Genomic DNA, 26,121 nt, shown 5'->3' on the forward strand with positions numbered 1-26,121 from the left:
GCTTTGCAGAAGCGTGGTACCTTGCATATTTTAGCACTCCATATGCTATTTTCCTACAGGATTTCTTCAACTCATCTGTTTTTAGAATTTATGTAATACTAGCTTACTAAATTAATTTCAAGATAGTGTCTGGGTAGATTGAGGTTTTAAATAAACAAGTTGATTATTTTTAATTATTCTTGCCAGTTTGCACAATAGATCCTCAAATGTCTATTTTCCATTTCAGAAAGATCACCTTCAATGGATGGAGAGTAATACTTATATATTGGAATATATACAGTGTGTACAACTTCAACTCATGTAAAACTACATTAAATATTTATGCCTGCCTAACTACCTGAAATTGTTGGTTAATTTACTTTTAACTTGAAGTTTGTAATAACTGACCAAGGAGTGTTTGTATTTTTCTAAAAATGAACACAAGAATTATTTAAATAAACATTTTAAACATAGTGATGTGTAGAGTCTCACATTAGTAATTAAGTTCTTCAACCAAAAATGGCATCAGTCATTTTAGCTTAAAACTCACAAGGCGTCAAAATTCCAATGACAAACACATGTTCACAAATTATACTAAACAGGATAAATGTCATGAAATTCTAATTTTATTAAACTAATATGAGTAAGAGGTGGTATAATTTTTGGTTTTGCTTACAATGGAAGTAGAAAAATCATTATACTCTCAGTAAGATTGCAAAAGGCATATATGGAAAGCATCCTCAGATCATCCAATGACCACTATCATTGAAACTACATTGACAACTTCTATTAAGCAGCAACAGTATAATAAAACAACATTGGAAAAGTGATTTACTGAGTCATCACAATTTACATTTGTTATCAAAACTTTATTGCAAAGAAAAATATTCATACATTTTTAATAATTTAAATAGAATTTCCCTCCAAATCTTTCTACATCTTCTGAAGTCTTCCATTTCACTTTTGCTCCACCATTTTCAATGGCTTCTTTATTTTGACTTTTCTCATATGTTATCCAATGACTTTACATCACACTCAGAATAAAATCTAAATTCATTACCATTATCTTCAAATTCCTTTATTATCTGGCACCTACTGACCTTTCCAACATTATCACCCTGCTCTAACGTCTTCCTTCACTTTGCTTAAACCACACAAAAATTATTTGATCCACAAATATGCCAAACTCATAACACTTAGGATTTTTTTTTTATTGACATCTCTGACTCGAAAACTCTTGCCCATAATATTTATGTGGCTAACTAGCTCCTTCTCATCATTTATTTCTCAACTCCCTGTCTAATGTATCCTGCATCTCCTCAACCCAATTTTTACCCCACTTTATTTTCTTCATTACATTTGTTACTATCTAAAATTATCTCATTCATTTGTTCATTGACTTCTTCTCCTCCCTACAAAGTAAAACATATAAGGGCAAGTATCTTTTTTATCTTGTTTACTGCCTAATGCCCAGAGTCTAGCACACAGTATATATTTCCTCAATATTGTTGAGCAAATTATTAAATGTATGAATGAATGAATATGCAATCCTTTTCCCCAAAGAGAGTAATTACATTTAAAAAAATCACATAAATAAGGAAGAATGTTCAATATATGGAGTAGTAAATGAGTAAATAATAATTATAGGCATTTAATATTAAAAATATTATCATGTCATATAACGTGTCAACAAGCAGAAAAACAAATCCAGTGAAATGGGAGGAAAAATAATTTGGAATGCTGTGGTGGGAAAAGATTTTCAGAAGTTTCCTATGGCTTCAATCACAAAACTATTATATAAAGTATGATGTTCCCATCTCTTTAAATACCTCAGCATTTTTTTAATGACTCACCTTTCACTCCACCCTATTCCTTGCAACATACACACACACACTCATTCTCACAGGAAATGTTAATCTAAATATGTAAAGCTAATTGCAAATAGCAAAAAATAACTTATGCTAGATTTTGGAAACATGGAGTACAGGCATACCTTGGAGATACTGTGGGTTTTGTTCCAAACTACCAAAATAAAGTAGATATCATGATAAGAAGAATCACACTTTTTTTTTTTTTTGGTTTCCCAGTATATATAAAAGTATGCTTACACAGAAAAAGCTTTTAATAAAATACAACATCCATTTATGATTTAAAAACTCTTCAGGGGCTTCCCTGGTGGCGTAGTGGTTGAGAGTCCACCTGCTGATGCAGGGGACATGGGTTCGTGCCCCAGTCTGGGAAGATCCCACGTGCCTTGGAGCAGCTGGGCCCATGAGCCATGGCCACTGAGCCTGTGTGTCCAGAGCCTGTGCTTTGCAACAGTAGAGGCCACAACAGTGAGAGGCCCGCATAACAAAAAAAAAAAAAAAAAAAAAAAAAAAAACTCTTCAGAAAGTGTGTATAGAGAGAACCTACTTCAACATAAGAAAGGGCATATACAACAAACCTACAGCTAATGTCATACTCAACCATGAAAAGTTGAAAGCATTTCCTCTAAGATCAGGAACAAGACAAGGATGTCCACTCTCACCACTTTTATTCAACATAGTTTTGGAAGTCCTAGCCATGGCAATCAGAGAAGAAAAAAAAATACAATGTATCCAAATTGGAAAAGAAGAAGTTAAACTGTCACTGTTTGCAGATGACATGATACTATACATAGAAAATCCTAAAGATGTTACCAGAAAACTACTAGAGCTCATCAATGAATTTGGTGAATTTGCAGGATACAAAATTAATACACAGAAATTTGTTGCATTTCTATACACTAACAACAAAAGATCAGAAAGAGAAATTAAGGAAACAATGGCATTTACAACTGCATCAAAAAGAATAAAATACCTAGGAATAAACTGACTTAAGGAGGCAAAAGACCTATACTGAGAAAATTTTAAGACACTGATGAAAGAAATAAAAAATGACACAAACAGATAGAAAGAATATGATGTTCTTGGATTGGAAGAATAAATATTATCAAAATGACTATACAACCCAAGGCAATCTACAGATTCAATGCAATCCCCATCAAATTACCAATGGTATTTTTCACAGAACTAAAAAAAAAACTTTTAAATTTGTATGAAAACACAAAAGACCCTGAATAGCGAAAAAATCTTGAGAAAGATAAACGGAGCTGGAGGAGTCAGACTCCTTGACCTCAGAGTATACTACAAAGTGACAGTAATCAAAACAGTTTGGCATTGGTGCAAAAAAAAAGTCATATAGATCAATGGAACAGGATAGAAAGTCCACAGATAAACCCATGCACCCATGGTCATCTAATCTATGACAAAGGAGGCAAGAATATGCAATGGAGAAAAGACCATCTCTTCAATAAGTGGTGCTGGGAAAACAGGACAGCTACATGTAAAAGAATGAAATTAGAACATTCTCTAACACCATAAACAAAAATAAACTCAAAATGGATTAAAGACCTAAATATAAGACCGAATACTATAAAACTTCTAGAGGAAAACATAGGCAGAACACCCTTTGACGTAAAGAGCAGTAATATCTTTTTGGATCCATCTTCTAAAGTAATGGAAATAAAAACAAAAGTGAACAAATGGGACCTAATGAAACTTAAAAGCTTTTGCACAGCAAAGTAAACCATAAGCAAAATGAAAAAGCCCTCAGAATGGGAGAAATATTTGCAAATGACAAGGGATTCATTTCCAAAATATAAAAACAGCTTATACAGCTCATTATAAAAAAAAAAGAAATGAATCAAAAAATAGCCATAAGATCTAAATAGACATTTCTCCAAAGAAGACACACAGATGGCCAAAAAGTACATGAAAAGATGCTCAACATCACTAATTATTAGAGAAATGCAAATCAAAACTACAATGAGGTATCACCTCACACCAATGAGAATGATCATCATCAAAAAGTCTACAAATAATAAATGCTAGAGAGTGAGTGGAGAAAAGGGAACCCTCCTACACTGTTGGTGGGAATGTAGATTGGAATAGCCACTTTGGAGAACAGTATGGAAGTGCCTCAAAAAACTAAAAAATAGAGCTACCATATGATCTAGCAATCACACTCCTGGGCATATATCTAGAGAAAATCATAATTTGAAAAGATATATGCACCCTAATATTCATAGCAGCACTATTTACAAGAGCCAAAACATGGAATCAACCTAAGTGGTCATGAACAAATGTATCAATAAAGAAGATATGGTATATATACACAATGGAGTATTGCTCAGCCATAACAAAGAATGAGATAATGCCATTTGAAGAAACATGGATGGACCTAGGGATTATCACACTAAGTGAAGTAAGCCAGACACAGAAAGACAAATATCATATGTTACATTTATATATGGAATCTAAAATTGATAGAAATGAATTTATTTACAAAACAGAGGTAAACTCACAGACATAGAAAACAAACTTACGGTTACCAAAGGGGAAAGGGAGGGGGAGGGACAAATTTGGAGTTTTAGATTAAAATATACACAGTACTATATATAAAATAAATAACCAACAAGGACCTACTGTACAGCATAGGGAAATATACTCAATATCTTATAATAACCTATAATGGAAAATAATATAAAAATGAATATATATTATATATATATTATATATAATATATATAATATATATATAATATATATATAATATATATATGTATAACTGAATCACTTTGCTGTATACCTGAAACTAACATAACATTGTAAATCACGTACATTTTAATTTTAAAAAGATTTGTGCTTACAACATATTGTAGTCTCTTAAGTGGGTATTAAGCCTCAAAAACAATGTACATACCTTAATTTAAAAATACTTTATTGCTAAAAAATGCTAACGATCATCTGAACCTTCAGTGAGTCGCAATAGCAAAATCAAAAACCATAGATCACCATAACAAATATAACAATAGGGAAAAAGTTTGAAATAGTGCAACAACTACCGAAATGTGACCCAGAAACGTGAAGTGAGCAAATGCTGTTGGAAAAATGGTGTTGATAGACTTGCTAGACTCAGGATTGCCATGAACCTTCAATTTATAAAAAAAAAAAAAACAACCAAACAAACAAAAAACAATATCTGTGAAGTGCAATAAAAGAAGGTTAAACTGTAAATGGACAGGAAATTCAATAAGAACGTTAAAGAAAAGGCTTATGTGTCATTGCCTTCCTCTGAGTTTCAGATAGACTCCACTTTACTTGTAAGGTCACCAGCTTTACCTAATTCAATTCCTACCTTAAATCCATGACTATCTTGATGCCTATCATACCGGCTTTTAAACTTGATCACCTTTTTTTTCTGCTTATGAGCAAATGTAGTGCATAAAGAATCTAATGGCACAATGTTGACTCAACTCCTATAAAATCATGTTTTTCATTTCATATAAGCTCTCATTTTTCAGCAATGTTGCTGTTCAACTCTTATTTATTTCCCATCACATAGCTCCCAATGACTATTCCTGACCTTTTCAACTCTCTTCAGGCTCCAAATTAGCATTTTCCTGTGTCTGCAGTTCAGTGTTATCATTAGAATTATTTCAATTAAAATTTATTGCATTAAGTTGAAAAGAAAACTTTTGAGATCCTCCTCCAAATTTCGCCTTTATTGTACCATTATTCTTCCAATTTATTTAGCATGAAATTCTGGAATAATGTTTCATTCCCACTCTTGACTCTTCCTTTTTAATATTTAATGTGTTAGTCCACCCCCCATTTTAAAGTATTTACTGGCCTCCACTACCTACATAAAAATGCTCAAACTCATTGTCCTGCTGTTCAAAGTCTTCCCTCAACCTCCTTTTTTCCACATAAAATCCTGCTACTCTGATCAAACTTAAACCATCTGCTTTCCTGCTTTTCAGAGATGCCTTGAATTTTCCAGTCTTTGGGCATATTTTTTACTTATCCCTTTTTGCCACCAAAAGAAAAAATAAGTCACCTGTTCTATCTTTAAGTACTAGCCCAGAGGAACAGTTTTCTTGGGATATTCACTGCAAAACCCATCCTTCCAGCTTCACTGTCTAAAGAATTTTCTGTGTCCTAGAGATACAAAAGTGAATTTCTAACTCACCTGGCTGGAAAATGGCAAGGCCTGCATGAGTTCCCATGTGTCAAGGTATCTAGTCAGCCTCCATCAGTCAAAGCTGTCAAGTTTAGCTTTTCATTTTTGTCCTCACATGGCAATTTCTCCAGCCCTTTCAGACCTTTTATTTTAATAAATGTAGTAATGAGAATGACACAGATTATTTAACTGTGGGCTTGTAAAATAGGATTTTTCAATCTTGTTCTACAATTCCTTCTTTAATTTTCAATACTTTGTTGAACTTTATTGTCATAGGAATTCATTGGTTATAATACTACATGTTTAATAAGTCCCAAGTCTCTATCCAAAAGTGATTAATATATCCTATAGGTAAATTTTTAAGTCATTTTAGTAATTTCATTGTATTCTGTGTTTGCCTCTCTGGCTGTTTGCTGCTAGTTGGCTGACTGTTCTTTCGGTTTTCCTGATTGACTTTTAGTCATTTTTCAATTCCAAAAGATTTATTTGGAGTAATTAGATATTGTTGGAGATCCCCTTTTCTGATTATTTATGCTAATATAACCAGTCTTAGCACAGATAATGACTTATTCTAGTTTTAATCTTTGTAAACCAAGGGACTTCTGTTATCCTTTGTATCTTAGGATGCTTCCAGTTGCAAGTAATATAAAGCCTAACTCAAATTGGCTTAAACAATAAGAAATTTATTAGCTATCTTGACAGGAAGCTAAAGCAGATTATTTTCATTGGTTGATCCAATGTCTCAAGTTTTTTTCAAGGACACAGGTTGGTCCCATCTCCATTCTGTCATCTTTAGTGCTGGCCTTACCCTAAAGCTCATTGTAATCATAGGTTGACTGCCAAGAATAATAGGGCCTAAATTCTTTCATGTTCACATACAACAGGAGAAAAAACTAGCATATCTCTAAAAATGTCTATGCCTTTATCTGGCTTTGCTAATTTAGACCATGTGCTTATTCCTGAACCAGTACCTATCATAATGCGATTGTCATGATCTGATTGGCTTAGACATAACTTCCTGAACCAGTCACTAGCAGGGGCAGGTGAGATTGCCAAGATGGGCATAGACTAATCAGAGCTACTGCATATAATGGGGGGGTTAATTCCCTATACCACATTGGGACAGGTGAAGTGAATATTAGGGAGCCAACCACAAGGCTCACTTCATCTCTATCATATATTTTCTATCTCTAAATCCATTTTCAATCAATAAAAATATTATTCTTAAACTTCTGAAATCTACATTTTCTGTCTATGTTGAATTATGTGAAGAAGTGTTGCATAATAATGAGTAGCACAGAGGTAAAACTCAGATATATACGCAATTAAGAATCAGAATTGAATCCCAAGTCCAGTATTGGAATATTGTGTTGTCTTGAGTGAGTCACTTGTACTTTCTGAGACTCAGTCTTCAGGTGTCAATACCAGATTTTCTGTAAAGATTAAAGAGAAAGTACATAACATTTAGTACATTACCTTCTACCTGATAGGTGCTCATTAAATCATTATCATTTCAGCACCACTTTTTCCCCCTTCCATTATAAACTCCCCTGAAGATAGAGTTTGTTTATTGAATCCGCCAATAATAGTACATTTTTTTTCTTTTTCAAAGCATTTCCACATCTATCCTTATTTGTTTTGATAAATCAATGTGGTGCATAGGTTCTCATTTTTATTGGTAAAAAATGAAGCATAGTGAGATCATATGACATTGTCAAAGTTCTTGAGTTAGCTAAAGGCCTAGTCAATGTTAGTATAGCTCTTTACAAAGTACTGTTACATACATTACCCTACACAGCCTTACAATAATGACATAAGATTGATATTATCATCTCCTTTATAAAATGTAAGGAAACAGAATTAATGAGGTTCAGAAACTTGAATAAAGCTCTTACATAAAAGAGTCAGAACTGGAATAATATTCTTATGACTCTTTATCAAAATCTCTTTTCTTTAGATCAGTTTTTCTTAAAATATAGGGTGCACAAAAATTTCTAGACAACCTATATGAAATACAACGCTGAAGCTCTAGTCACAGAAATTAAAATTCAGTAGCTATTGAGTACAGCTCAGGAATCTATATAATTTTTTACAAACATGCCAGAGATTTTGTTGCTCATCAAAGTCTGAAAGACACTAATAGCTTGTTTGTTGTTGCTGTTGCTTAGAAACACCATGATCTGGTGGGTATCTAATTAAACGAATTTACCAAAGATGAGAACATAACATAAATAGAATCTATTTTTTAATATATATTGAGTATTTTTTCAGAATAAATGGTTTTGTAAAGATATATTACTCTTTTTCATATTTTGATTGGGTCAAAAGGAAAGATGTGTAAAAAGGTATCCCAACAGCTATGCTAGCCCACTAGGTTAATAAAAATTATTCAGTCATTCATTTATTACAAATCTACAGTGATAAAACACTAGGTGCCAAGAACTGTACTAGGAAGTGGGAATACAATAGTGAGCAAATTACAAACACAACTTCAGCCCTCCTGTACCTAAAATTCAAATAGGAAATCTACCCTTAATAGGAGATTCACACAAATAAGTAGAAGCCTTCATAGATTTCAACTATGAATGAGAGGTACATGGTACTATATGAATGTATATAATCTTGTGATTTTACCTAGACAGGGCAGCAAGAGAATTTCCTCCAAAGCAGTGATACTTGAGCAGAAATTTGAAATTTGAAGCCTAAACAGGTGTTAAATAGGCAAAGTGAGGAGAGACAAGGATTTCATGCTGAGGGACCAGGTTACATAGATAATGATGATGATGATGATAATGATGATAGACAGATAAATAGATAGACAGAAAGATACAAAATAACAATAATAAATATAATGGAAATGATAGATGGTAGATATAAAATAATAATAATATATATAATGATGATAATAATGATACATGGATAGATATAATAAATGGTGAAGTTTACCAAATTAATTAGAAACAAAATTGCTTTTGAAAAAAATAATTAAAACTGTTTAGCTCTCATTTCCATCCTTAACTACCCCAGGTTTAAAAAAAAATTAGTCTCATAGGATCGAGAACAGTATGAAAGGGTCACATAAATTAGGTAGGTAAAAAGTAAAGAAATTTAGGAACACCCTCTCGACTTCATGAGGAACAGAATGATGGTAAGGAAGTATCTGAGAAAAAGGCAAAGAAAGATGCAATGTTATGTGAAGTTGAACTTTACAATATGTCAAAGTATGTCAGGAGACATTTTCCTGCATAAAAATAAATATGTTATCAATAACATCTTAAATAAGGGTATACCATAAGTCTTCATAATTCTACTATAAAGATGAAAACCTCAGCAACCAGTTACTACTAGGTATTAATATGTGATGTGATGATACAGGAAATCTACTCACATTGTTGACTATTACTTTTTAATGAAATGTTTTGCTGTTATTTATATATGGTCTTTTAAATTTGATCTACACAAAATGGTCCTTTGTACTGGATAGTTCATTACATGTATTTAAACTATACATCATAAAAATAAAAAATACTCTTCAGGGCTTCCCTGAAGTCGTTTAGAATCTGCCTGCCAATGCAGGGGACATGGGTTCAAGCCCTCGTCTGGGAAGATCCCACATGCCACGGAGCAACTAGGCCGATGAGCCACAACTACTGAGCCTGAACCTCTGGAGTTTGTGCTCCGCAAAAAGAGGCCACAATAGTGAGAGGCCCGCACACCGCGATGAAGAGTGGCCCCTGCTCGCCGCAACTAGAGAAAGCCCTCGCACAGAAACGAAGACCCAACATAGCCAAAAATAAAAATTAAAAAAATAATTAATTAATTTAAAAAATATACTCTTCATGGTCTGAGTTATTGAGTTTATTTTTCTGCATTAATATAATCTTTCAGACAGTAGGTAAATCTCTTTCCTTAGTATTAGAAGGGCATGTTCATGACTTTACTTATGTGATTGCTTTCCTTTCTTCTGACCCATATGCCTACATGTGTCTAGAAGTAAGAAGTGTCTGTCCCCAAGCAATATTTATGGGCTTAAAGACAGAACCAATTTAAGATATCATGGCATATTTTGTATTGCATTTTTCATTTTACTTTAATCAATTTAAAGCAAAGAATTTTTAATGTTGTGAATCTCAAGTTTAATTTTTCACTTAAAACTTCTATATAAGAAAAATAGAAAGTCTCCCAAATCAAATAAAAACAGTAAATTTATTTTTTACAAAATAGATTTGTTTAAAAAATAACACGTACCAGTAGAAATATTTGTTGAATAAGCAGGTGTCAGAATCAGACAGAGAATGTGATGCTAGGTGAGAAAAAGAAGTTGTTTGCCACAGGAAGTCATTCTTAGCATTAGGAAGATGTTTTAAATAATTATTCCTCAAAAAGGATTGGACAGTCACACCACAAAAATTCTAAAGCCCAGCACCACCAATTGATGTCTAAAAGGAGAATGAACAATAAGTTCACAGGAGGTCAGTATGCAGCTTCCTGTTTGTTAACATTAATTTGTCATAATTTGCTTTAAACAGGAAACACCCCTCCACTGGCTGTCCAGACTAAAGCTAACACCTGCTTCCATTCATTTTCCTTCTAAAGGATAAGGACCTTTTTGATCTCGTTTTTCTGAGGAGGAGTTTCTCTCTCTCCTTCCTCATCTGAAAAATAATAGGGTTGAACTAGATGGCTCTGGTTAATTTAAACATTCCAAGACTCTGTAACATGTTTAACTATTACATGAAGTCTTTAAGTCCTTGTTTCATGTCACCAGGGTAAAGATAACAACTTTAAATGTTACAAAGAAATATATAGTTTATTTGTTTTTCAACTATAAAAGTCAATGGTGGGCCTCCCTGGTGGCGCAGTGGTTAAGAGTCCGCCTGCCGATGCAGGGGATACGGGTTCGTGCCCCGGTCTGGGAGGATCCCATATGCCGCGGAGCGGCTGGGCCCGTGAGCCATGGCCGCTGGGCCTGCGCATCCGGAGCCTGTGCTCCGCAACGGGAGAGGCCACAACAGTGAGAGGCCCACATACCGCAAAAAGAAAAAAAAAAAAGTCAATGGCTTCTCAAGAGAAGACAAATTTCTAACTGAACATTAGGTCAGCAGAGTGAGTCGATCTGATAGCAATCTAACAGCAATCCTGGGGAGCCCTTGATTGACACAGATTGAATTCATGAGAACATGGCTTCTGACAAGGGCCTTTGTGCTTTGTCATTTGCTCAGAGTCCTTACCATGAAGAAATAAACATAAAATGTGTCCATTTTTCTGAATGGTCTACTTTCAAATAAAATATTTATTTTAGTGACTCTATATAAGAGCACTATCATGGGTGTGGGAGAGAGGGGGACTTTCCCGATTCCTGATCATCTGACACTGAATCATTACACCTCAGTATAAAATTAATAGGATTTCTTCTAAATAACTGGCATCTATAAAACATTCAGACACTAGCTACAGTCACACATTTGTCATCTTATCTCTTACTAATCTATTTTCAAATATATCTTGCGTAAATTAGCTATAAAATTCTTTGAAGAGAAAATTTACTCCCTGACTTCAAAAAAAGTCAAAAGATGTTGAAAATATGACCATAATTAACAGGCTTTAAAAACAAAATTATTGATTGTATTAATATAATATTAATGTAATTCACTCCTAAATATATACAGGAAGCTAATTGCAGCCAGAATTCAGTATATAATGTCTAAAAGTACATTCTTCTCTGTAAATAGAGCATTGTAAGCCAATACTAATATAATAACCATAAACTCATTTTCACTTTCATTATGGTTGAAAATTTCATTTAATGTGTTTTAATAGGTAAATGACATCACTAACTTATTTTTTTTTAGAAATTACATGTAATGTCTGAAGGCTTTATATTAACATATTTCCATACAAATAACCCAAAATAAGATTAGTATTAGTTGTTGGGGTTTTTTTTGTTTGTTTGTTTATACTGCAGGTTATTAGTCATCAATTTTATACACATCAGTGTATACATCTCAATCCCAATCACCCAATTCAGCACACCACCATCCCAACCCAACCGCGGTTTTTTTTACGTCTGTTCTCTACATCTGTGTCTCAACTTCTGCCCTGCAAATGGGTTCATCTGTACAATTTTTCTAGGTTCCACATACATGCATTAATATACAATATTTGTTTCTCTCTTTCCAGCTTCACTCTGTATGACAGTCTCTAGATCCATCCACATCTAAACAAATGACTCAATTTTGTTCCTTTTTATAGCTGAGTAATATTCCATTGTATATATGTACCATAACTTCTTTATCCATTCGTCTGTTGATGGGCATTTAGGTTGCTTCCATGACCTGGCTATTGTAAATAGTGCTGCAATGAACATTGGGGTGCATGTGTCTTTTTGAATTATGATTTTCTCTGGGTATATGCCCAGTAGTACGATTGCTGGATCACATGATAATTCTGTTTTGTTTTTTTTTTTTTTTTCTGTACGCGGGCCTCTCACTGTTGTGGCCTCCCCCATTGCAGAGCACAGGCTCCGGACGCACAGGCCCAGCGGCCATGGCTCACGGGCCCAGCCTCTCCGCGGCATGTGGGATCTTCCCAGACCGGGGCACGAACCCATATCCCCTGCATCGGCAGGCGGACTCTCAACCACTGCGCCACCAGGGAAGCCCAGATAATTCTGTTTTTAGTTTTATAAGGAACCTCCATACTGTTCTCCATAGTGGCTGTATCAATTTACATTCCCACCAACAGTGCAAGAGGGTTCCCTTTTCTCCACACCCTCTCCAGCATTTGTTGTTTGTAGATTTTCTGATGATGCCCATTCTAACCAGTGTGAGGTGATACCTCATTGTAGTTTTGATTTGAATTTCTCTAATAATTAGTGATATTAAGCAGCTTTTCATGTGCTTCTTGGCCATCTGTATGTCTTCTGTGGAGAAATGTCTATTTAGGTCTTCTGCCTATTTTTGGATTGGGTTGTTTGTTTCTTTAATATTGAGCTGCATGAGCTGTTTATGTATTTTGGAGATTAATCCTTTGTCCATTGATTCATTTGCAAATACATTCTCCCATTCTGAGGGTTGTCTTTTCATCTTGTTTATGGTTTCCTTTGCTGTGAAAAAGCTTTGAAGTTTCATTAGGTACCATTTGTTTATTTTTGGTTTTATTTCCATTAATCTAGGAGGTGGATCAAAACAGATCTTGCTGTGATTCATGTCAAAGAATGTTCTTCCTGTGTTTTCCTCTAAGAGTTTTATAGTGTCTGGTCTTACATTTAGGTCTCGAATCCATTTTGAGTTTATTTTTGTGTATGGTGTTAGGGAGTGTTCTAATTTCATTCTTTTACATGTAGCTGTCCAGTTTTCCCAGCACCACTTATTGAAGGGACTGTCTTTTCTCCATTGTATATCCATGCCTCCTTTGTCATAGATTAGTTGACCATAGGAGCATGGGTTTACCTCTTGGCTTTCTATCTTGTTCCATTGATCTATGTTTCTGTTTTTGTGCCAGTACTATATTGTCTTGATTACTGTAACTTTGTAGTATAGTATGGAGTCAGGGTGTCTTATTCTTCCAGCTCCATTTTTCTCCCTCAATACTGCTTTGCCTATTCGGGGTCTTTTGTGTCTCCATACAAATTTTAAGATTTTTTTTTCTAGTTCTGTAAAAAATGCCAGTGGTAGTTTGATAAGGATTGCATTGAATCTGTAGATTGCTTTGGATAGTATAGTCATTTTCACAATATTGATTCTCCCAATCCAAGAACATGGTATATCTCTCCATCTGTTGATATAATCTTTAATTTCTTTCATCAGTGTCTTATAGTTTCCTGCATACAGGTCTTTTGTCTCCCTAGGTAGGTTTATTCCTAGGTATTTTATTCTTTATGTTGCAATGGTAAATGGGAGTGTCTCTATAATTTCTGTTTCAGATTTTTCATCATTAGTGTATAGGAATGCAAGAGATTTCTGTGCATTAATTTTGTATCCTGCAACTTTACCAAATTCATGATTAGCTCTAGTACTTTTCTGGTGGCATTTTTAGGATTCTCTATGTATAGTATCATGTCATCTGCAAACAGTGACAGTTTTACTTCTTATTTTCCAATTAGTACTCTTTTTATTTCTTTTTCTTCTCTGATTGCCTGTGCTAGGACTTCCAAAATTATCTTGAGTAATAGTGGTGAGAGTGGACATCCTTGTCTCATTCCTGATCTTAGAGGAAATGCTTTCAGTTTTTCACCATTGAGAATGATGTTTGCTGTGGGTTTTTCATATATGGCATTTATTATGTTGAGGTAGGTTCCCTCTATGCCCACTTTCTGGATAGTTTTTATCATAAATGGGTGTTGAATTTTGTCTAAACCTTTTTCTGCATCTATTGAGATGATTATATGGTTTTTCTCCTTCAATTTCTTAATATGGTGTATCACATTGATTGATTTGTGTATATTGAAGAATCCTTGCATCCCTGGGATAAATCCCACTTGATTGTTTTGTATGATCCTTTTAATGTGTTGTTGGATTCTGTTTGCTAGTATTTTGTTGAGGATTTTTGCATCTATGTTCATCAGTGATATTGGTCTGTAATTTTCTTTTTTTGTGGTATCTTTGTCTGATTTTGGTATCAGCGTGATGGTGGCCTCATAGAATGTGTTTGGGAGTGTTCCTCCTTCTGCTATATTTTGGAAGACTTTGAGATGGATGGCTGTTATCTCTTCATAAAATGTTTGATAGAATTCACCTGTGAAGCCATCTGGTCCTAGACTTTTGTTTGTTGGAAGATTTTTAATCACGGTTTCAATTTCATTACTTGTGATTGGTCAGTTCATATTTTCTGTTTCCTCCTGGTTCAGTCTTGGAAGGTTATACCTTTCTAAGAATGTGTCCATTTCTTCCAGGTTGTCCATTTTATTGGCATAGAGTTGCTTGTAGTAGTCTCTTAATATGCTTTGTATTTCTGTGGTGTCTGTTGTAATTTCTCCTTTTTCATTTCTAATTTTATTGATTTGAGTCCTCTCCCTCTTTTTCTTCTGAGTCTGGCTAGGTTTATCAATTTTGTTTATCTTCTCAAACAACCAGCTTTTAGTTTATTGATCTTTGCTATTGTTTTCTTTGTTACTATTTCATTTATTTCTGCTCTGATATTTATGTTTTCTTTCCTTCTGCTAACTTTGGGTTTTGTTTGTTCTTCTTTCTCTAGTTCCTTTAGGTGTAATGTTAGACTGTTTACTTGAGATTTTTCTTGTTTCTTGAGATAGGCTTGTATAGCTATAAACTTTCCTCTTAGAACTGCTTTTGCTGCATCCCATAGGTTTTGGATCGTTGTGTTTTCATTGTCATTTGTTTCTAAGTATGTTTTTGATTTCCTCCTTGATTTCTTCAGTGATCTCTTGGTTTTTTAGTGACGTATTGTTTAGCCTCCATGTGTTTGTGTTTTTTATGTTTTTTTTCCCTGTAATTCATTTCTATTCTCATAGCACTGTGGTCAGAAAAGATGCTTGATATGATTTTAATTTTCTTTTGTTTACTGAGGCTTGATTTGTGTCCCAAGATGTGATCTATCCTGGAGAATGTTCCATGCACACTTGAGAAGAAAGTGTAATCTGCTGTTTTTGGATGGAATGTACTATAAATATCAATTAAATCTATCTGGTCTGGTGTGTCATTTAAATCTTCTGTTTCCTTATTTATTTTCGTTTTGGATAATGTGTCCATTGGTGTAAGTGAGGTGTTAAAGTCCCCCACTATTATTGTGTTACTGTCGATTTCCTCTTTTAGAGCTGTTAGCAGTTGCCTTATATATTGAGGTGCTCCTATCTTGGGTGCATATATATTTATAATTTTTATATCTTCTTCTTGGATTGATCCCTTGATCATTATGTAGTGTCCTTCCTTGTCTCTTGTAATATTCTTTATTTTAAAGTCTATTTTATCTGATAGGAAAAAAAAAAGACAAGTGTGAATCCAGCTTTCTTTTGATTTCCATTTGTATGGAATATCTTTTTCCATCCCCTAACTTTCATTCTGCATGTGTCCATAGGTCTGAAGTGGGTCTCTTTTATGCAGCATATATATGGGTCTTGTTTTTATCCATTCAGCAAGCCTGTGTCTTTTGGTTGGAGCATTTAATCCATTCACATTTAAGGTAATTATCAATATGTATGTTCCTATGACCATTTGCTTAATTGTTTTGTTTGTTTTTGTAGGTCTTTTTCTTCTGTGTGTTTCCCACTTAGAGAAGTTCCTTTAGCATTTGTTGTAGAGCTGGTTTGGTGGTGCTCAATTCTCGTAACTTTTGCTTGTCTGTAAAGCTTTTGATTTCTCCATTGAATCTGAATGAGATCCGTGCCAGGTAGAGTAATCGTTGTTGTAGGTTCTTCCCTTTCATCACTTTAAGTATATCATGCCACTACCTTCTGGCTTGTAGAATTTCTGCTGAGAAATCAACTGTTAACCTTTTGGGAGTTCCATTGTATGTTATTTGTCATTTTTCCCTTGCTGCTTTCAATAATTTTTCTTTGTCTTTATTTTTTGCCAATTTGATTACTATGTATCTTGGCGTGTTTCTCCTTGGGTTTGCCCTGTATGGGACTCTCTGTGCTTCCTGGACTTGGGTGCCTATTTCCTTTCCCATGTTAAGGAAGTTTTTGACTACAATCTCTTCAAATATTTTCTCTGGTTCTTCCTCTCTCTCTTCTCCTTCTGGGACCCCTATAATGCGAATGTTGTTGCATTTAATATTGTCCCAGAGGTCTCTTAGGCTGTCTTCATTTCTTTTCATTCTTTTCTCTTTATTGTGTTCTGCAGCAGTGAATGCCCCCATTCTGTCTTCCAGGTCATTTATCCATTCTTCTGCCTCAGTTATTCTGCTATTGATTCCTTCTAGTGTAGTTTTCATTTCAATTATTGTATTGTTCATCTCTGTTTGTTTGTTCTTTAATTCTTCTAGATCTTTGTTAAACATTTCTTGCATCTTCTCAATTTTTGCCTCCGTTCTTTTTCCGAGGTCCTGGATCATCTTCACTATCATTATTCTGAATTATTTTTCTAGAAGTTTGCCTATCCCCACTTCATTTAATTGTTTTTCTGGGGTGTTATCTTGTTCCTTCACCTGGGATATAGCCCTCTGCATTTTCATCTTGTCTATCTTTCTGTGAATGTGGTTTATGTTCCATAGGCTACAGGATTGTAGTTCTTCTTGCTTCTGCTTTTTGCCCTCTGGTGGATGAGGTTATCTAAGTTGCTTGATGGGAGGGACTGATGGTGGGTAGAGCTGACTGTTGCTCTAGTGGGCAGAGCTCAGTAAAACTCTAATCCACTTGACTGTTGATATGTGGGGCTGTGTTCCATCCCTGTTGGTTGTTTTGCCTGCGTTAACCCAACACTGGAGCCTACCTGGGCTCTTTGGTGGGGCTAATGACAAACTCTAGGAGGGCTTATGCCAAGGAGTACTTCCCAGAACTTCTGCTGCCAGTGTCCTTGTCCACACGATGAAACCAAGCCACCCCCTGCCTCTGCAGGAGACCTTCCAACACTAGCAGGTAGGTCTGGTTCAGTGTCTCCTGGGGTCACTGCTCCTTCCCCTGGTTCCCAATGCACACACTACTTTGTGTGTGTCCTCCAAGAGTGGATTCTATGTTTCCCCCAGTCCTGTCGAAGTCCTGCAATCAATTCCCACTAGGCTTCAAAGTCTGATTCTCTAGGAATTCTTCCTCTCATTGCCAGACCCCCTGGTTGGGAAGCCTGATGTGGGGCTCAGAACCTTCACTCCAGTGGGTGGACTTCTGTGGTATTAGTGTTTGCCAGTCTGTGAATTACCCACCCACCAGTTATGGAATTTGATTTTACTGTGATTGTGCCCCTTCTACCATCTCATTGTGGCTTCTCCTTTGTCTTTGGGTGTGCGGTATCTTTTTTGGTGAGTTCCAGTGTCTTCCTGTCAATGATTGTCCAGCAGCTAGTTGTGATTCTGGTGCTTTCACAAGAGGGAGTGAGAGCACGTCCTTCTACTCTGCCATCTTGGTTCATCAGTAATTTTTTAGAATACTTTTATAATAATATATTCATAACAATCTTTCAGATTTACAAAGATGTAAAAATGTTGTCTGTCCATAGACCTTAATACTCTAAGTTTCCAATAATGATGAGCCTTAGTATTAAATCATATGAAATTGTTTTCTTCATTCATGGACCTAGTCTGTCATTTATATTACCAACCTACTCTACTCTTAACTGAAAAAAACAAACAAACAAACAAAAAAAAACGCTGTTAACTCAAATATTTTGATTTAACAAAAAAAGAGGCTGTCATATTGGATCTTTGTCTTACATGATAATTACTTTATTTTAAAACTTGTTAATTGTTACACAGCATTTCAAATTCAAAACAAAACTCCCTTGGTCTTTCCACATCTCTTCTTCCTTCTTCTCCCTTCTCCCTTTCATCTGTTCTTCTACAGATATTTACTGAGGGACTAATATATACAAATTACCATGCTGAATATTCAGACAGATGGAACTTACATAAAAACAATTATAGCCAATATAACAAGTGCTATAATGAGATGTCAAATGTACTAATGTGCAACGTTATTGTTGCCTGGAATTTGTTTTTTGTAAAAGATCTGTCTCTGCCACTGGATTTTAAACACACCTGAGGTTGGAACCCTATTTTGTCCTCCTATAAACCATTTCCCCCACCTTTCTCCCACCACTCAGCACAGTGCTTTCCACACACATACTAGGAATAAGCAAATATTTAGTTAAATAGAATATACTTAGAATAGTACATACATATCACAATATGGAGGCATTGTTTAAAATAATGACTTTTAAAATAATTTTAAAAGTAATACATACTATTGTACAGAATTGGAAAATCCAAACAAGTATAAAGAACAAAATTTAAATCATTATAGCTTCAGGTCCAACCAATAACCACCATGTACACTTTAATACATTTCTTTCCAGTCTTCTCCTATACACATTAGGCAAATTACTATTTATATATTTATATTAACATATAATTTTGCATTCTATTTTTTTGTGAACATTTCCCATATCATTAAAGCATCCTAAATATTAGGCAGTTTAATGGCTGCTTACTATTTTATTATAAGGTTTTATGATTTAAACATTACATGATTATTGGACAATTAATTATTTACAGTGGCTTGTAATTATATATAATTGCACAGCCACAATCAGCATCCTGGGTACATAAATCTTGTTCACTGTCACTGATTATTTTGCTAAGGACTATATTTGGAAAAATAGCCAAATATAAAGAAAAATACTTGGGGATTTATTAATTATTTTGTAAGTTCCTATTTTTGTTCCAGCTGAAGTTTTTTAAAAAGTATTTAGAGTAATTATTGCCTATTATTAAAATAAATATATGTTTTTAAGAGAATTAATTTAAATATTTTAGTAGAGATTTAATACTCAGAAAGGCAAATTATTTTATTTAAGTTAACAGATAATTACTTTCCACAATATCTCCTATCATACCTCACACGTAGATGATTGTCAATGCTCTTTGAAGACATAAATGAATAGAATGGATAAAATGGAACAGAATACATGGAACAATATGGAAGAACTTAATAAAAGAATTATTTTGGTAATTATTCCTATTTGAATACAATAGCTAAATTTCAAGTCTTTTTTCAAAGCATGTTAAAGATTCTCCTGACAAATTCCCTACCTATGAGTAAACTCTCAAATCAAACTATTTTGAAGTCTGTTCCAATTATCCATTGTTTCCCCAAAATTAGTGGCTTAAAATATCCATACATTATTTGCTCTCATGGTTTTGGCAGCTGACAGGCATAGCTTGGTTCTTAGCAGGGATTTCTCATTCACATGTGTCTAAAGGTGGCTGAAGCTGGAATCATTTGAAGGCTTCTTCACATGTCTGGTGCCTGGGCTTGAGACGACTGGAATAGCTGAGGGCAAGTCGGATATCCCTCTCTCCATGGGATTCTCCAAATGGCTAACTTGGACTTCCTGACAGAATGGTAGCCTCAGTTTAATAAGACTTCTAACTGGGCAGCTGGATTTTCCCATAAGCATTCCAGGAGACATGGGATGAAGCTGCAAAGCTTCTTATGACTTCCCCTCATAAGTTATGCTGTGTCACTTCTACCATTGTTATCTGGGTCAAATATAGGCATACTTCATTTTATTGTACTTTATTGCACTTTGCAGATATTGTATTTTTTACAAATTGAAGGTTTGTGGCAACCCTGCATCAAAGAAGTCTATCAGTACCATTTTTCCCAAAGTATTTTCTCACTTTGTGTCTCTGTGTCACATTTTGGTAATTTTTGCAATATTTCAAACTTTTTTATTATTGTTGTATTTGTTATGGTACTCTGCAATCAGTGATTTTTGATAGTACAATTGCAATTTTGGGGGGCACCATGAACTACACCCATATAAGAAAGCAAATTTAATTGATAAATGTTGTATGTGTTCTTTTTTTTTTTTTTTTTTTTTGTCTGAGTTGGGTCTTTGTTGCTGCATGCAGGCTTTCTCTAGTTGTGGCGAGTGGGGGCTACTCTTCATTGCAGTGCATGGGCTTCTCATTGCAGTGGCTTCTCTTGTTGCAGAACATGGGCTCTAGGTGTGTGGGCATCAGGAGTTGTGGCTCATGGGCTCTGGAGCGCAGGCTCAGTAGTTGTGGCATACGGGCTTAGTTGCTCCGTGGCATGTGGGATCTTCCCAGACCAGAGCTTGAACATGTTTCCCTTGCATTGGCAAGCGGATTCTTAACCACTGCACCACCAGGAAAGCCCCTGTATGTGTTCTTATTTATCCACTGACCATCTGTCCCCCTATATCTCTCCCTGTCCTTGGGCCTTCCTATTCTCTGAGACACAACAATATTGATATTGGACCAGTTAATAACCCTACAATAGCCTCTAAGTCTTCAAGTTAAAGAATGGGTCGCAGGTCTCTCACTTTAAATCAAAAGCTAGAAATGATTAAGTTTAGAGAGGAAAGCATGTTTAAAATTGAGATAAGCTGAAAGCTATGCCTCTTGTATCACTTAGCCAAGTTTTGAATGCAAAGGAAAAGTTTTTGAAGGAAATTAAAAGTGCTACTCCAGTGAATACACAGATGATAAGAAAGCAAAACAGGCTTATTGCTGATATGAAGGAAGTTTTAGGTTTGGACAGAAGGTCAAACCAGCCACAACATTCCCTGAAGCCAAAGCTTAATCCAGAGCAAAGCCCTAACTCTCTTCAATTTTATGAAGACTGAGGTGAGAGAGCTTCAGAAGAAAAGTTTGAAACTAGCAGAAGTTGGTTCCTGAGGTTTAAGGAAAGAAGCCATCTCCATAATATAAAAGTACAAGGTGAAGTAGCAAGTGCTGATGTAGAAGCTGCAGCCAGTTATCCAGAAGATCTAGCTAGGATAATTAATAAAAATGGGTCCACTGGATAACTTATTTTCAATGTACATTAAACATCCTTCTATTGGAAGAAGATGTCATCTAGGACTTTCACAGCTAGAGAGGAGACGTCAATGTATGACTTCAAAGCTTCAACAGACAGGTTGACTCTCTTGTTAGTGGCTAATGCAGCTGGTGACTCTCAGTGGAAACCAATGCTCATTTACAATTCTGAAAATCCTAGGGCCTAAATATACTCTGCTTGTGCTTTATAAGTGGAACAACAAAGCATGGATGACAGTATATATGTTTACAACGTGGTTTACTCAATATTTGAAGCCCACTGTTGAGACCTACTGCTCAGAAAAAAAAAATATTTCTTTCAAAATATTACAGCTCAATGATAATGCATCTGGCGACCCAAGAGCTCTGATGGAGATGTACAACAAGATTTATGTTGTTTTCATGCCTGCTAACACAATATCCATTCTGCAGCCCATGGATCAAGGAATAATTTTGACTTTCAAGGCTTTTTATTTCAGAAATACATTTCATAAGGCTACAACTGCTATAGACAATGATTCCTCTGATGGATCTGAGTAAAATAATCTGAAAACCTTCAGGAAAGGATTCACCATCCTAATGCCATTAAGCACATTTGTGATTCATTGGAAGAAGTCAAAATATCAACATTAACAGAAATTCGGAGGGAGTTGATTCCAACTTTTATAGATGACTGAGGGATTCACGACTTCAGCAGAGGAAGATGTAGTGGAAATAGCAAGAGTACTAAAGTTAGAAGTGTAGATTGTAGCTGTGACTGAATTCCTGCATTCTCGTGATACAACTTTAACAAATGAAGAGTTGCATCTTACAGATGTGTTAAGAAAATGGTTTCTTGAGATGGAAACTACCTTGGCAAAGGTTCTATGGAAATTGTTGAAACAATTGTGAAAATCGTTTGGGAGGACAGACTCCAATTTTGAAAGAAATTCTACTGTGGGTAAAATGCTATCTAGCATCATAGTATGTTGCAGAGAACTCATTCATGAAAGGAAGATTCAATCTATGTGACAAACTTCATTGTTGACTTAATTTAAGAAACTGCCACAGCCACCCCACCCTTTAGCAACCACCACCTCAATCAGTCAGCAGCTGTCAACTCTGAGGCAGGACCCTCCACTAGCTAAAAGATTATGACCTACTGAAGGCTCAGATAATGGTTAGCAGTTTTTAGCAATAAAGTATTTTTAATTAAGGTATGTACATTGTTTTTTTAAGAAATAATGTTATTGCACACTTGATAGACTATAGTGTGATGTAAACATAATTTTATATGCACTTGGAAATCAAAAAAATTGTGTGACTTGCTTTATTGCAATATTAGCTTTATTATGGTCGTCTAGAAAAAAACCCACAGTATCACTGAAGTATGCCTGTAGTCACAGGCCAACCCAAATTCAATGGGATTGAAAGAATAGGCTTCAGCTTTCAAAAAGGGAATGACCTGCACGTACAAGGAGGAAATAAAATGTTGGTGGCTATCTCATACACAGTCTGCCACAAAGTCCTAAGCAGTTTCTTCAATGTTATGTCTATCTCTACTACATAATTTAAATGTGCCATTCCCCAACACACATTTTTTCTCTTTCTTTCACTCCTTCAACTGAAAGTACTCCATAGATTAACAGGGAAAGGAAGAAGGATCTCTGTAATCCTTGCTTTCTCGAACAAATCAGGCTTTACAATCAGATCTGAATTCAGATCTCTGCTGTGCCATTCATTAGCAGAGCTACTTGGGGGAATAATTTCTCCTCACTAGAAGGGATTCTCTGATACCCGCTGCCTAGTGTACCACCTAACATATAGTAAGGTTACTGATTATGTAACTTATTTATTATTAATCAACCAAACTAGCTCTTTGAGATTCCCTTATGTCCTCTATGAAATAGGGATTATAATGCCCACCTCACAGTGACATAGAAATAGGTAAACAAGTTAATGTTTGCAAAATACTTAATGCAGTGACTTAATACAGTACAGTGAGGATATGGTAGCTATTGGTATTATTATTACAGTTAATATTCTTATCTTTTTTATTGTTAGACTCACTCCTCCATATCCATGTCACTGCAGTATAACAATAAGATGTTAGACTTCAGTACCTGGATCTCATTTATGTTCCACACCTCATCCTTAGCTACCATTTTAATACTCTGAACTTTAATTTATATTGGTGACACATCAAACATATTCTTCCATAAGTCCTTGACCTAATAATTATATTTCCCACTTAATTCCAGATAAACACAAATTCTTATCAAAAGTTCCCTACACTTAAATCACAAATTCTACTATTTTCTTCTCACAATTTCTTATTCTTACATCTTCCCCTCATTAAAAAAACCTGGTTTTCTGGACTCTGCTCTTTTATTCTAGTCTACCAGCACCATTCTGGCTTCACTTGACTCTCTAGTCCTCCTTGAGGCTATGGTCGTTTATACCATTGACAACTTTGATGATGTCATATCAAATTTATAAACTAAGTCTAAATGGACCCAGTTAACCACTTTTTCTGGCCCTGGTCCTGGCTTTCTAACCTAACTTTGTTGACTTGGTCAGTTCCACTTCAAAATTATGTTATTGAACCAAACTTGAACTCCAGGACTATTCCAAAATACTTATATTTCACTCTTCTTCATGTCTTTCCTCTTTTATCATGGGTTTATTCAGACATTTTCCATTCTCCTCTAGCTCCCAGTCCCAATCTCACCCAACAACCTTCACTTTCTGTGGATAATTTTTCCTTCTTTAGTGGAAAAAGGAGAACCTTCCCAATGAGCTCTCCCAACTTCCCTTCTTAACATTTCAAAAGCTTTCTCTCTTATTCATTGTTTCTTCCTCAATTTCTCTCAGAGGAAAAAAAAATACCACTTCTCATGGTTATCTTCTACACATTTGCTCACAATCCTAGTCCTTTGTCATCGTCCTGATGGAACAGTCCTTGTCTTCTAAGTCTTGAGTCTCTGCTAACCACTGCTGTTTCTTCTTACTCTTGATAAAACACTCATTTCTCATTTCCTAAAATTGTCATTCACTTGGTGATGTTTAAAAAACACTTTGTCCATCTCATTGTCCCTTCCTTATTTTGTATTCAGAGGACTTTACTGTCTCCACCTCTTTAGAATTCCACCATTTCTTAGCTCCTTGCAGTCTAGGTCAGCCCTTACTGCTCAGACTTCATAATCCCCAAATCCAGAGAGCAACTTGCTACATAAGGACTAATTTGGAAAATAAAATATTTAAAGGTGGATTATATTTTTCATTGAAAATAAAAGCATCCTTGTAGCTTGAATTGTCCATATTAGGGAATAGAAAAATGTTAATAGGAAACTGACATTGTTTTTAGCCACTAAAATATGAACACTCTACATATTTTTGAATGTTATTAGAAATCCCTGTTTTAGAAGTAGTAATACAGAGGTATATTTCTCCTCATATCAGATCTTGGGTGTTTTTTGAAGCTGGAGTCTACGTGCACATCGCTTGATAATCACTATTCTATACCAATATTTTTATGATCAAAAGGGGAATAATCTTCCCTAATTCACCATCCTCTCACCCTCACCAAAAAGTCATCATCATTATCTTCATCTAATCATTTTTCCACGTCTCACTTCTAGTATATACTCTTTCTTGATCTGAAATCTCATTTCAGAGCCTTTCATTGTTCCCTGTTTGATTTTTTTAAATTTTATTTATTTATTTTTGGCTGTGTTGGGTCTTCGTTTCTGTGTGTGGGCTTTCTCTAGTTGCAGCGAGTGGGGGTCACGAGTGACTCTTCACCACAGTGTGTGGGCCTCTCACTGTCGCGGCCTCTCTTGCTGCGGAGCACAAGCTCCAGACGCGCAGGCTCAGTAGTTGTGGCTCACGGGCTTAGTTGCTCCGCAGCATGTGGGATCTTCCCAGATCAGAGCTCGAAACCGTGTCCCCTGCATTGGCAGGCAGATTCTCAACCACTGCACCACCAGGGAAGACCTCCCTGTTTGAATTTAAGCTACGTGATAGATACATCACACTATTTGTACACTGTACTCTTCCTGAACATGAAAATTAGGCCCATACACCTGTAGGTTTGTGGTAATGATGGGATTGTTTATGTTCCTGATAGCATTGTCTATCACTCTGTTGTCACTTCTGTAAGCTGTGTTTGATTTCAAGAGTCATAGTTGCTCCTGACATTCAAATCCGTGCATTTGTTTTTAGTTATATTTTCCTCTTCTATAAAATGCAATGCTAACCGGTAGCTGCCTGCAAGCACAAAGTATTAGGAAAAAAAATCTAAACTATAATTAAGTTATCCCCAGAAATCATGGAAACCAACTTGCATCTCATTTCTTTTTTACTGTCAACGTTCATTACTAAATATGTATTTCATTAAGATACATACTAGTTTGGTTGGGTCCTTACTGGAAATTTCTCATGGCTTGACCGTAACTTTATCCATTCCCTTTTGCTTATAGGTCCCCCAGGCCCACCAGGGATAGTGATCGTTGAGGAAATCACTGAGAGCACAGCCACACTTTCCTGGAGTCCAGCCACTGACAACCACAGCCCAATCTCCTCATACAACTTGCAGGCTCGCAGCCCCTTCTCCCTGGGCTGGCAAACAGTAAAAACAGGTAAGAGGCTCTAAGGCAATGTC

At 35.4% G+C, this 26,121-nt stretch overlaps 1 protein-coding gene across 1 annotated transcript in view; it reads left to right on the plus strand.

The window, feature by feature from the left end:
* CNTN5 (contactin 5) overlaps positions 1-26,121 on the plus strand; it is a 586,668-nt gene that overhangs the window by 448,670 nt on the left and 111,877 nt on the right. The window contains exon 15 of the mRNA XM_060105234.1: positions 25,940-26,098. Within this exon, the coding sequence (XP_059961217.1) occupies positions 25,940-26,098 (159 nt within the window). The remainder of the gene's footprint in view (positions 1-25,939; positions 26,099-26,121) is intronic.

This window comes from Mesoplodon densirostris, chromosome 7 (genome assembly GCF_025265405.1).
Source record: "Mesoplodon densirostris isolate mMesDen1 chromosome 7, mMesDen1 primary haplotype, whole genome shotgun sequence".
In the NCBI taxonomy this organism is placed as follows: domain Eukaryota; kingdom Metazoa; phylum Chordata; class Mammalia; order Artiodactyla; family Ziphiidae; genus Mesoplodon; species Mesoplodon densirostris.